General features: G+C 33.3%; 2 protein-coding genes across 2 annotated transcripts in view; one reads left to right on the plus strand and one right to left on the minus strand.

The window, feature by feature from the left end:
• The window catches only part of LOC105175948 (phenylalanine--tRNA ligase beta subunit, cytoplasmic-like), a gene marked incomplete in the record, with an annotated part of 7,815 nt that extends 4,821 nt beyond the window's left edge, over nt 1-2,994 (plus strand). The window contains 8 exon segments of the mRNA XM_011098596.2: nt 1-89; nt 177-278; nt 579-710; nt 1,371-1,445; nt 2,050-2,157; nt 2,270-2,365; nt 2,446-2,529; nt 2,710-2,994. Of these exon segments, the coding sequence (XP_011096898.1) occupies nt 1-89; nt 177-278; nt 579-710; nt 1,371-1,445; nt 2,050-2,157; nt 2,270-2,365; nt 2,446-2,529; nt 2,710-2,778 (755 nt within the window).
• LOC105175959 (receptor homology region, transmembrane domain- and RING domain-containing protein 2) lies at nt 3,465-7,508 on the minus strand. The gene is made up of 4 exons (XM_011098605.2): nt 7,102-7,508; nt 6,153-6,383; nt 4,661-5,065; nt 3,465-4,464 (listed from the first exon to the last, which is right to left on the minus strand). Exons 1-4 carry the CDS (start codon nt 7,229-7,231, stop codon nt 3,938-3,940), a joined length of 1,293 nt encoding a protein of 430 aa, XP_011096907.1. The 5' UTR covers nt 7,232-7,508; the 3' UTR covers nt 3,465-3,937.

Genomic DNA, 14,351 nt, shown 5'->3' on the forward strand with positions numbered 1-14,351 from the left:
ACTCCGTATCAGCAAAGAATGAAACCAGCTTCACCATATCTGTTCCTCCCACAAGAAGTGACATTATTCATCCTTGTGATGTGGCTGAGGTATAGGCTGTGGCTTCTCTCCCAAGTATCATCTTTCCTTGCCTGTTTTGATGTATAATAATATTCTTCTTTACCCTTATATACTAGGATGTTGCAATTGCTTATGGTTATAATGAAATACCAAAGATAAAACATCCATCGTTGAGGCCACAGTCGTTGAATCAGTTCAGTGATCTTATTCGAACGGAGGTAGGTTGTAAGCAAGTTATATCCAGGGATCAATCCTTTAGCTTTTTTCCATTTACATTGATGAAATGTTCTCTCTTTAGCCATTTATGATCACTATATAATGTGTGTATATATATATATATATATTTGAGTCTATTTCAACTGTTAAAACTAGATCTAATGCCACAGATTTTTCCGTGCTTTGCTTGTAAAAGTTTGTAACTATATGGTCAATAGAAGATTACTGTTAAAACTGTTTAGCCTTGATGCTTCACTTGGATTTTCTTGGTTTTAACATAAACTTGCATTATTCCTTCTTAGATCGCGATGATTGGTTATACAGAAGTGTTAACATGGATATTATGCTCGTATAAAGAAAATTTCACCATGCTCAACCGAAAAGACGACAAGTTAGCAGCAATTAATGGAAATCCTCGTTCTGCTGATTTTGAGGTTTGTTACTTGGGAGCACTGAAAAATATTCCGTAATTTTCTTGATCTGATTTACAATTGTTTGCTCCACTATTACTTGTCGTTGGATGTCGAACTAATTTACTTTTTCTAATTCTTGATCCAATCTGTTCTTTTTATAATGTTAAGTTTCAGTTATTAAAAATATTTGAGGTCTAAAACCTCAGTCTATTTCACTCTTATAAGTTGTCATTAGCTTGGACCAGAAAGATCCCTATAATATGTGATGGTTTTAAATTCGTTACATGAATAAGAACTCATTACGCTCTTCATTTCTGTTTTATGTTTGTTGTAGCTGATATAAAAGATTGTTTTTACTTTGGCAGCATAGATACAGAGTTCTATTCTCCATGCATTTTCCAGTATCCTTTCATGAGAAAACATTGCAGTCAAGCTTGCGAATGAGTATGGGTGTGTTGATATGGTATCTGGAGTGATGAGATTACACTAAATGATATGTCTAACTGGTGCCATTTTATTTGCTGTCTTGTTTCTTGAGGGAGTATAATGGAGCTCAGACTTCATTTTCTGTGTTAAATCTCATTGAATTTGTGAAAGATACAACCATTTCATCTATATCTCTCTCTAAAATATTTTTTCATGCCTCTCCACTAATTTAACACGTACCTCCACTTTTTGCAGGTTGTTCGGACCAGCCTTATGCCTGGCATATTAAAAACTGTTGGTCACAATAAAGATCATCCAAAACCTATAAAGGTAATGGGATAATTTACTGTGCTTGTTAGGTGTATAATTTGCAGACATGTTTGTCTCGAAATTGTAGAATTACAGGTTCTCTCATTCTGTCTTCCCGGTAGCAAAAGAAGTTTTTTCATTATCTAGCTAATGTGGTAAATATGGAACTGGAAGAGCTGTGGGGGTACGGAAGTTTCGAAAATTGAAAAACTAGCAGCTGTTTGCAATTATCAACTGTGTAGTTCCTATGCACGAATTTTCCTGTCATGCAGATTCATTTACTTGTTTTATATCAAAGTTCTTTAATTTTAGTAATCTTTAAAGAGGCCACATGTTGTCATGTGCCTTCTGCAATCTTTTACAATCAGAAGTTTGAGTAATCGCTATGACTTTTCTCTGCATTGAGTAAGTTTCTCATGAGCCAAAAACTGGTGACTGCCTTGCACTTCTGATATCTGCCTCCAATCTGTTGAAATCTCTGCATGCATGAGATGCAACAACTGTTTGTTCCCATGTGGTGTTATATCTTCACATGCTCGACACATGTTCCAATTTCCTCTTCTCGTAGAAAATTGTGTTTCCAATGTTTTGTGGTCTGTATCTAACTCTGTACTGTTTTGGTTAGATTTTTGAAGTTGGTGATGTGGTGCTACTAGATGAGTCAAAAGATGTTGGTGCCTCAAATCATTGTCATCTGGCGGCTTTATATTGTGGAGCTACCTCTGGATTTGAGGTAAAAATTTAGTTTACCTTGACCTTTTGCCATATTGAGATTGAGAAAAAGTTATGTAGTACTTTGCTTGAGTGTAGTGCCAACTAATTCTTGCCACATTTCTTATGTGCAGTTAATACATGGTCTTGTGGACAGAATCATGGAAGTGACAGGAACTCCTTTTGTATCGGCTGGGGATGGAAGTGGCTACTATATACAAAGTTCAGATGTATGTCTCATGTTACTTGTATTAACTCTGCTGATGGTAACATGGGCTTTAATGTGCTCACTGCTAAATCCTTGTTGCAGGAGCCCGAGTTTCTTCCAGGTAGACAAGCAAGCATCATCTACAAAGGAAAGCAGATTGGCACTTTTGGAATCGTGCACCCACAGGTATACCATATGTTGTGTATGTCCCTTGAAAGAACTGGTTGTATGTATGTTAGAGTTTTTACTCTGTGTGCACCTGCAGTAAAAAAACACAACCCAACTATTAATTCTTTCTGATGGAGCTGGTTATTAAATCTGTGCTTAGTTAATCTTACTCGGAGGTTATTCATATTTGATTCTCAGGTGTTGGATAACTTTGACATTCCAGACCCATGCTCCTTTGTGGAAGTCAACATCGAGAGCTTCCTATAGAGCGGAATCTATTTTTCTGCAATTAAAGAAGATACAGAATGACATTTTTTTTCTTTCTTTTTTGTTGTATTTTGCTGTTAACAATATCGTTCCAACACTTAATGGGCAAATTTATACGTTACCAGCTGAATTTCTACAATGACAAAATTCTTGCAGATATTCTTTTGCGTGCTGTAATAATTGGGATTAAGTAGAAACTAGTGTATTGTTGATCCAGCATGGTCGACTGCAAGCCTCTTTCGTTGCCCTCTATCTCATCCAGAAATGGTACTTTTTGAAAACATATACTGCACAAAATTGTTAGTGTATAGGATGAAGTTAATTGATTTAACTTAATAGCTAGAATTCCCTATAGATTGCATACCTGTACAGTTACTTATTTTGAGGCTATCACGGATCCTTTTATACAGCCAACACATTTTTCCTTTCCCATTTCTCTTTCTGCTTTCTAGAGACTGTAGGAACCCCGGCTATGATATGTAGAATTTTATCTTGAGAAGATTTCATGTGAAGGAATAGGAAATGTGAATGAATCTTTGATTGTATACAGTTCTTACGATTTGATTACAATACCACAAAGATACAGATGATCTTATTCTAAACATGTACACAATAGTTTGTATACAATACGTAACCAATTCTGAATGCTGAAAAGATAACTGGCAGTTAGAAAATACAAAAAGAGCAAGGTCAACTGTACCAGTGAATTCCCTACAAGAAGCATTTATGACAATTTTAGTGAACCACTTCAACAAAACCAAACTGGCTACATCAAACATGAAATTAGACTAACAGACAAGTAAATATATACACACAATAAACACCCTCCCACCGAGGGGGGAAAATTAGAAAGGAAGAAAGAGGATTATACAGTATGAATCACCAAAAATCTCCCACAAGTAAAATTCTTCAAATTTATGTAGCAAAAATTCCCAAATCATCTCAACATACTATAAAACTTATGCTACAATGTACAGATTTTGCTGCTTCAGTAACCGCCTTGAGACAATCTGCACTTACGCAATGGCCTCAACTCCAAGCATGTTATCATCTTAGGTATGTTCTCGCTAACAGAAGATCTGAGTTTCAGAGCCATTTCATGAACATTCGCTTTGGCCAAAATCAACTAAGTACCAATTAGCTATAGCTTCGCTAACGCCTAACAATCTGGAAGTGATTGAGCCGAAGCAAATGGTGACAAGCTTGCAGCTGACTCACTATAATGCAGTGCATTAGCCTGACGGCTTGAAGATCCAACATAACTCGATGAGGCATTCACTGGACTTGGAATATATGGAGACATGTATCTAGAATTGAGGGATGATAACGATGGGTAGCCCAACGAATGAGGTGAAACTAAATAAGCACCACGTGCGACAGAGCTCTGACTTGTACTTAAATAAGAGGATTGATGATGGGACTGAGAATGAAGATTATGAGGAGTGGTAGAGATGGACTGAGGGCGTGAAACTGAGGGAGATCGAGAATATGAGGGGCCCATTTGCATGGCTGATGATGACACTAACGATGATCTAACAGATGATAAGACAGATGTGCTGGGTGACAGCAATGGTGTAGATTCTGATGCTGGTGGTTCACCAGTACTTGTTCTTGCATCACGCTTGCACACAGGACAGAAAGTTCTCCATGATGTTAGCCAGGCATCGACACAGATAGCATGAAATTCTGTGGACATGAAACAAGACTTTATTCAACTCAAGCACACAACATGATGCTGTGGCCATCACTGAATCAATCAGTGTGTGTGCATGTGTGTGTGTCAGAGAGTGATAGAGACAGCAAATCACATGTACACATCCAACCCGAAAGAAAAGGATAAGAAAAATTATTTTTTAATTGCAGAGGAATTAGCGACACTTACTGTGGCGACATGGTAGAATCCTTAGCTTCTCTCCCATATTATAGTCTTCAAGACATATGGCACATGTTGCTGAAGTACAATTGTCCTCCAGAACAGCTGTAAAAATTAGACTTGGCATGGCTTTCACCAAACGACTGCTCATCCCATGGAATTCGCGAACACGTGGAGCTTGAGGCCGTTCTCTTCTAATCCGATGCCTTCGGACAAAGAAACATGTAGCTAAAACAGCAGACATAGCAAGCAATGAAATGAAAGAGATGGCCATGATAGACCATGCTGAGTTTTCAAAGCTTGGGACTATCCACAGTTCCATATCAGTAGCACCGGCATATTTTCCCAGTGTTTCACCAGAATCTTTAGAAACAAACACTGCATGTATCTTTATACCAGCAGCATTTCCAGCCACTGCATTTTCAAAAGTCAACCATTAATGCTCATAGTAGATCGACTTCTTTAGAAAATATAGGTTTATGACGATATACTGATGACAAAGAGAATTTCCTTTTTTGCAGACTAGAACTAGAGGCCTCCAGCCTATGAGCATAATGTCATTCTTAAGATATTAAATATTAAATGATTCTCCTCTCTAGCATGTTAAACTTTTAGATGAGGTGGTTGTTTAACATGGTATCAAAACAAAACCAAACCAAACAAGAGCTCATGGGTTCGCATCTCATTGCCACCCATGTTAAGACATTAAATATTAAATGATGAGCTTTTAGAGAGAAGGTTGCTTAACAATCATGAAACCCTGGACGATCCGAGGCCCTCGGTATTCCACAAAAATGCGGCGTGACAAATATTTTATCATGACGGATTTAGCTTAAAATAGTTCGAGCCTGATTTCATGCTACTATAGTCCTTAACGCTAAGGGACAGCTCTAAGAACACGTACTTAAACATCTAAGACAAGGTTATAATTAGAAAACTAATTTACAGCAGCAAAGAAATTTACTAGAACCCACATACTTCATTCAAGTAACTTAACAGGCATTAGTCCTTATCTTCTAATGCACATGCACACAATCCACTAAATAAGCACTATTTCATTATCCCCCATCTTCCATGTGTTCCACACCAGTAAAGAATAAGAAAAATAGGAGATTCGGACATGTGACACTCTGAGTTTATGCCAGGTCATGCAAATCCAAAAGTGTACTAGCACTCATCAATGCTCATAGCACAATTTCTAGATTCATTGCATTCAAATATGAAAATCCGAAGTAAGGATTCTAAAGCAACAATAACCATTCATCAACAGCAAGCATTGTGAAGGGATACAAAATACCATGATCCAAGCGGGCATAGACCAATACTAAACACTTCTGAGGGATAAGAAAGATGGACTTAAGCAATATTCAACTTCATTTCTGAACTTCTGAATCATCCGTTATACTATTTCCTCCCAAAAGCACGACGCATAAAAATTATATTGCACAAGCACTGTATCTCAGAAGTTTTAAAGAAAGCTGCCTGCATGATAAAGACGTACTTGCAACCAGGGGACCATTTTCATTGTCATAGACAATGGCTACTTGGAATCCTGCAGCTTGCGCACTTCTGACTTTGTCATCAAAGCTACATCCTCCTCTGGTTATCAACACAAATGGAGACCTGGTCTTGTTCGTTCCTGGAACAACTCTGTTAGTAAGTGGTGAGCATGCATCCAAAGGTTCTGCCAGATATAGCGTCCCACAAAGTCCTGACCCTTTAATTGATGGAGCTGAAATCATGAGAAAGTTACATCAGATGATAGCCTGTTATCAGATAAAGGCATATCATACCTGCTATCAACCTATAATATTTGAAGTAACTGGGATAACTACAAAAGAGGTACAAAATTCTTCCAGTAATCAACAGCACAATAGAGCAACCATATTTCTATTTCCAAGCACAGCTTTACGATACATGCTAACAACCAATAATTTCTTCATGCTTTAAATAAAGTTTGTTTCAAATGCTAAACTGAGCCATATTACTCAATCAACTCTAATACCAATTTCGTAATTCCGAGATAAATTTAAGCTTGATATGCATAAAAAAAATATATCGTTCCTTCATAGATTTCAATATGAGATAAAGATTCAATCTTTCCGGCAGAGATACTTAGAGCAAACTCTAAATATTATTGGAGCTAAATTATTCAAGCAATTCAACAAAAGAATAAAACAAACATAAAAGTCAGTTTCAACAAGCCTATTCCGGAAAACCAGACATAATTAACAAAACGGAAAGGAAAACTAAAAGTCTAAAGTCGAGCAGATATAAAATCGCTTCAGCAATACAAAATTCAACGAGCAAACAACTCGGGTATCAGAAACCAGATAGTAGAAACCTAATAAAACAAGAAGCTGCACAACCCTGATTCAAGATTCCGAGAGAAATCAAATTATTGGTGCTCACACTCTCACACATCCAGACGAAGGGAATAGAAAACTCACAAAAATTAGCTTCAATGTCTTCAAAAGACAAAGTAACGTTGTTGCCTTTCAAAAGCACATTGGCATAAGCTGTGAAAGCGCCCATTAAACAGAAAAAGCAGCAGCAGAAGAATACCCAGAATTTCAACATCCTTATCAACCCTAAAAATCCCAACTTTTTCAATAGAAACCCCCTCTTTTCCCGGAAACAAGGAACCTTCTTCTTCGATTTCAACTATGAGAAAATTGAAACATCAGCTTCCATAGTGCACAGTATTATTATGTGACGGTTCTTTTAGGGCTTTTTGATGAATTCGAGTTATATTTGGATGTGTTCTCAGAGAGAGAGAGAGAGAGAGTTTGATTGCAATCAAAATCAATTTGCTGTCTAGGGGAGATGTGTCTTTTTGTGTGGGCTGTGGTGTTTTTTATTGATAATAATAGTAATAATCTTACATGAAAATCTGTCCAGAAAATAAGAACACACTAAAATAGACACAAATTTGCAACTTGCTCCTCCAAAAATTAACTAATCCCAAATCTCTTGATCTGACTCTAATTGACTATAAACACCATACAACATAATTGTCACAATCTCTTAATTATTATATTTCATTTTCAATGTACCAACAAAAATTATAAAATTAAGCAATCAGACACTTCTTTATCTTTTATATCAAAAGCATAAAAATACTACGTAGAAATAATAAATAATGATATTCTATCATATAGGTCGTTCAACCGTGGAATCGAGAGATTTATACAACAGATGCTCAGTATTTTATTTACTAAAAGATATGATAAAAATAAAATTAAAGGGAATAAATGGATGAATAAAATGGAAGCATGATGGGTGATATTTGTTGAAGAAAAAGATTGTGATAATGTTGTTATCTTGAAGCTTAATTATTATTATTATTAAAATAATAATAGAAGATTATCCACCACCACCAAGAGGGTACTAGATTAATGTATTAATTAGGTGTAACTGCAAGATTGGATTTTTAATAATTGATAAGTTTTATTAATAGTGATGAATGTGGGGTCACATGCCCAAATTCCACAGATGTGGGCCCATAAAGAGGAAAACCCTTTCCTGTTTGTTTCTGTCTTTACTATCCAAACTCTAAATCAAGTTTGGAGATCAATAGGTAAAATGTAATACTCAAAATTTGTCACTTTTCAGCCCCCCCTTTTTCTTTTAAAGAGACTGATTTGGGATTTTTGTCTATGATCCTCTTGGTCATAAAGGACAAGAATTTCATGAGCCATATTTTTAATGTACAAAGAGGAGCAATGTGAGAATTTTGAGAGGTTTTGAATTCAAATTTTGAGTGTGTGTCTGCGTCTCTCTGTTGTGAAAACGATCATTAGAAAAATTAGCATATTGGGCTGTGTTTTTATTTTTGGGCTTAATCTGAAAAATGTGTTTGTATGATATTGGGTCTAAAACTTATTATATAGTACAATAGCAAACTGAGTTATGAGGGGAAGCCCAAAGTTGGAGCAATGGCCTATGGATTTAAAGCTCTCCAATGAGTCCTTTTAGTCCCAAGTCTGAACCCATATAACTCTTCACTTTGATCAGAGATTCTGAGTTTGTTTACTTACATAATAATTTATTTTTCAATAAAAAAATAAAATATGATTATATATTAACAAGGAAAGAAATCAAGTAAAAGAAGCAGGCTGACCTTCCCAAAATAAGAAGATTAGACGATAACCAGCCAAATCCACTTGAATCGAACAAATTCAATAAATTTTAACCGTGTATCAAGATAGGTGAGGGATGTAGTATTCTATTCCTACTTACTTTGCTCAAGTAGTATGAATACCACTACTCCTTGAAAGGGAGCGGACAAAAAATTAAAAGACTTTGCATCAAAATCTTGTGTAAATGTGACGAGTTGCATCCCAATTTAAATAATAGTTAATATATTTACGCCCACGATCTATAATCTACTCATACAAATTACTCCTTATACATACACTCATAAAAAACGACAACATCATTTACACAAATTACCTTACTTTTTTAAAAATTACATATACATCATCTAAAAAGCGTCAACATTATTACACAAACTATCTCTAGTTTTTTACTATCATGAATAATTTGTGTAAACAAATTATATATCAGCAAATATAAATGAAATTATTCCTAATAAAAAAATTTGATCTCATTTTTTGACCATATCATATATATATATATATATATATAAATACACATCATAATTAGAAACAATTGCAAAATAAGTCAACCAGAATCTTAAGGGTTAGGTGTAGCATTTATATTTTTGATATGATAATTTCGGACATTGTAAGATTATTTAAATCTATTATTCTCCAATTCAAACTTCTTCTTGTCTCCCGGCCCCCCTATTATTGTGCTATTAATTAATATATAGGATAATTGGGTTTTTTTTTTTTTTTTTTTTAAATTTGGTATAATTACGTGTAAAGTTTATGTGATTTGAAAAATTACATTTTAATATCCTAACGTTTGATCCGTCTATCAGTTAGATCTTATGTTAGTATTCATCGAATGTATTGATATTAGTCAAAAATAAAAATTTGTATTAAAACAAATCTTTTTTTGGACCAACTATCTATATATCTTCACACGCTAATGCATAGTGGAGACATATTTCACCCTTATAAGGGCAGTTGATCATAATAAATTTATTTGACCTTCAACAAGCCAATCGGGAATAATTATGAATTTTTATTCAAAATTTTTTTTGTTAATATTGACAAATTCAGTGAATTTTAATTAACAAAAAGATCTATTTAGATGGAAACAAACGTTATGATCGGGTGTTAGATTATCCCACTATGATATAGCAAATGAGTAAATTACCCCTCTATGATAAAAAACATAGCAATGTATCTTCCCATACTTTTTAAAATGAAGCAATTTACCTTCCTATCTAGGGAGGTACATTGCTGCATTTTAAAAATATAAAAAAATAAATTGTTGCATTTTAAAAAAAAATCACAAAAAGGTAAATTACGTACTTTTCTTTTTCATAGAGAGTAATTTGATCATTTGTAATATCACATAGAGTTGTTTGCACTTTTTTTATTAAAATATGTACACCGACACAATATCTTTTGAAATATCGAGGGTGGCTATTTAAGTGAGTATACGAGAATTATTGCGAATGAAGAGATGATTTTTGGTATGTGGAGCAAAGGTTGCGGATCCTTGTCCCTAACCAGTCACCAGGTCTGTTTCTCATTAATTAGTGCAAGACTTTGGAACATCGATCAACTTGTAAGAATAATCTTGTACTAACTAGGACATGAAAATTTATGATTTCCAAATACTTCTAAAACGATGTTTACCTCTATATATATATATAAGCTATTTGTATATACAAAATATATCATTTTGAGATATTATTTTGATTTGAGTCGAGGTGGTGATTGATCTGGATGTCAATTGTCAGTGACGTGAAATATTCCTTCAACTCCCTCAATCAGATCTAATAAGTGGCTGATCTGCAATACAGTTAGAGTTGCTTGAATGATCCCAACTAAACATTTCGAAACTTAAGTCAAAAGGGGTAGTTAAATAGTTGGTGGTCGCAAGAACTCGATTTTCAAAATAATAATGCATACCTTACAAATGGGGACAATCCCCTTTTTATAGGAGTCATTTGTATGGACTTGTACTGAGCTATGTGTTGGCTCCTTGTTTCTTGGATGGGCAATGTATCAACGGCTATGGTTTTTTGTATTCGGGTCAGACGGGTCGCGTTAAAAAACCACTTGGATCCCGTCTATTTTTAGTGAATTTCACATTTCCTAGGGACAAAGTCATCCTTTGTAGCCCTTTTACTAAGTAACGCCCATAATATTCAAACGTCTACTGTCTGATATTCCAAACAATATTCAAAATATTAACAAAAAAATATTAATATTATTTAATATGAATCGAAAACAGTACTTCAAACACTTACACATCAAACACAATGTTTTAAAGTACTAATAGAATTTAAATTATGTCGAACAAGATTCAAAAAAATAAAACTACCAAAACTTTAATTATGAAACAATTGTATATACATATATATTATATTTATATTGAGAGATTGATATATATAGGTGTAGTATAATTCATGAGTATGTGGTTGGTGGGTAGGTTGTAAATGCATGTCGGATGCAGTAGAAATGAAGAACCCTAAATATCCAATTGCCACTAATGTGAAAAAAAGGGTACCACAAGAAAAAGGTCAATGCATGTATCATGCACCCTACACCTAACACTCATGACTCAACACAAAAATCCACGCTTTCTCTTCTTACCTACAATTATCCTCTCTGTCGGTAAACAAATTTTAATACATATGTACTACGTACCATCATTATAATTAAATAAAGTACGATTTAATATCTTTTTTTTTTGTTTTTAATTACTTTGATAAACTAAAAAAAAGAATAATAATTAAATTTCGAAAATAATGTTGAATTATATATGTTCGATGTATATATGTAAGTGGGCATTTTAAATATTATTGCACATCAATGATTTCGATCCATCGATGGCTTCTTTCGGCAGTCGAGGGGCGCTACAAAATTATATATATAGCCAAATAAATGAGAAATGCCCACTAAAACTTTCATCATTATGGACGGCCCCAAAGTTTAAAATATCTTCTATTTCATGAGTATTTACCACTACAAAAGAATCGAGGATTTTGTAACTGTTCTTTTAGAATAGCTATGTAATCGTTTCAAAATGTCCGGTTATAATTATGTATTTGTAATGGATTGGATGTGATGATACTATAGAAAGGCTGATAAAAATTTATTTTTTTTTGTAATTGAAGAGTCCGTTACAATTTGTATCCGTAAAGCTATTACAAAATTACAGCCGTTATAATTTATAATGATTTTTGAAATAATTAGGGACGGCCAACTTTTCGCATTATGCCAACGGTTATAAAACACATTACATATATTTGGCCATTACTATTTTCTATTGTTTTTGTAACGGTGTGTAATATTTATAATGGTCTTAAGAAAAATTAAAAGTCGTTACAATTACCATGAAAAAAACCGCAAGAAAATGTACAGTAAGAAGGTGTTACAAAAACTGCGTCACTAGGGACGACTTTTTTTTATAGATGGTATTCCAAAAGCCATTCCAAAGGCGGACATGATAACGACTATATTTTTTAATGGCTAGCTTTTAATGATTATATTAATCATTTCAAAAGTTGTTAGAAAGGCCGTTATAAAATATATTATATATAATTGTGTTGCAAGTTATTTTCATTTTGTTTCATGTAAAATTCTTATTAACCACACACACTCTTAATATTCTGATTTTCGTGCATGTACACTTGATCAGGTGGATTATTACTTAATTTTTTGACCATCAACTGCTGGTCATCTCTTAAGTTGATTGACCAAGTAACAACGATTAATTTAATAATTTTATGTTTAATTAAATTAATTATAGTTTACTTATTTTAGTTTTATAAAAAAATTTTATCTTATATGTTATATATTTCTAAATAGCGTAATGTAATATTTATAAATTTATGGACTACAATTGTAACGATTTTGAAGGGCTGCTAAAAAGGCCATTACAAATATTTTGCAACACCCAAAAAAACCGCGGTAAGGATCTTCGACTCTTCGTTACAAAAACTATTATTATTAAATAATTTTTTTTTGTAGTGGAGCTTTGAGATTGAACTAAATTTGATTATTTATATGTATATATATATTTAATTAGGTATGTGGGTACCAAGATTCCATGCTTTTATTTCATTTTTGTACCCTCATATATATATAATTAATGGCCCTACAAATAAAAATTAGTAATATTATTGATTGAGAGTTAAATACTTGTGAATTTGGGACCCTCATGACTTCAATAGGAAGCAGCCGGCAGCCATATTGCCCATCCATCCCTTACTACAAAAATGCACAATAATTTGAAAGAAGATAAAAATAAATAGGAGAGCATTTGTGACACTCAATTATATTGGCATTGTGCCTCATTTTTTACCATATTATATGCTCCTTTTTCCCTTTTCTTTGGGTTTTTTTTCTCTCAAAGGTGAAATTTGTTGATATTAAATGATGAGCGTAGTTTATACCTTTTTGAAATTTTTTATATTAATAAAAAATATGGAGGATAATTTAATTTCTTACAATATAATATTTAATCCTGTTTAATTAATTACCATAATTAAAAAAAAATAGTCATATACATTAAATAGTTACTGAATGTTTATTAATTTTGATTTTTTTGTGAAGGTGACTAAAATATTCACTATTGCTAAAATATGTGGCAAATATTTTTGTCGTGACTAAAAACCATAAAAAATACTTTTATCATAATAAATAAAATAAATTTTTACATTAATTTTACTTAATCATAGTTAATAATCATTATTGACTACTTATTATTGGCTCACAACAATTAAAATACAGAATTTTGTTACTTAAAAAGAGTTTTGATAACTCGACAACACCATGTTTATTTGAAAGGGTGATGAAACGAGAATCCATTAATATTATTACAATTCCTGAACAAATTAATTCCATCTTTTTTTTTTTTTTCTTTTATTACCATGATCGATCATCACAAGAAAAGTCAAGACCTAGAAGCCCGGGTATAGAAACCTTTGACTTTGACAAGAGAAGTCCAATTTCCAACATCACGATTGTGTGGACAACCTAATTATTAATCCTAATTACATAATTAGCTTTACAAAAAAGCTTTCTAATAAAAAATTCTAACTTAAATCAAGTTTAATCGAACTAAATCAGTTATATAATAAGTATAATATACTCGTCATGTGATTTAATATTTTCCTTGACTCTACACCAATTACACAATAAATGTATAACACTTATCATATAATTAACTTGGTCCGAACTGATATTATTTTATTCGTGGTCCAGTTTCTCAGTCCTATACTTACTCTCACATGGGTTTTTGTAACTTTTACTCATACTTCCAAATAACGTCACATGCTGTCCAGAAAGGATACTATGATGTCCAGTAGATTGCAATTGCATACGGTCTACGTATAAGACAGCTTTGTACAGTTCCTTGTGCAGTACTCAATTTTTTTTTTAAACCAAAAAAGGGATCATGTACACTTGTTCCTAGTAGTACTCAAACAGTTATTAAATTACTCAAACTCACTACTACATCACTTGGGAACAGCTTGCTTTGTCCTACATTACACATACAACATTCAACATTCAAACAAACTATCAACATACAACAACCAAAAGAAAAA

Source organism: Sesamum indicum, linkage group LG2 (assembly GCF_000512975.1).
Source record: "Sesamum indicum cultivar Zhongzhi No. 13 linkage group LG2, S_indicum_v1.0, whole genome shotgun sequence".
In the NCBI taxonomy this organism is placed as follows: domain Eukaryota; kingdom Viridiplantae; phylum Streptophyta; class Magnoliopsida; order Lamiales; family Pedaliaceae; genus Sesamum; species Sesamum indicum.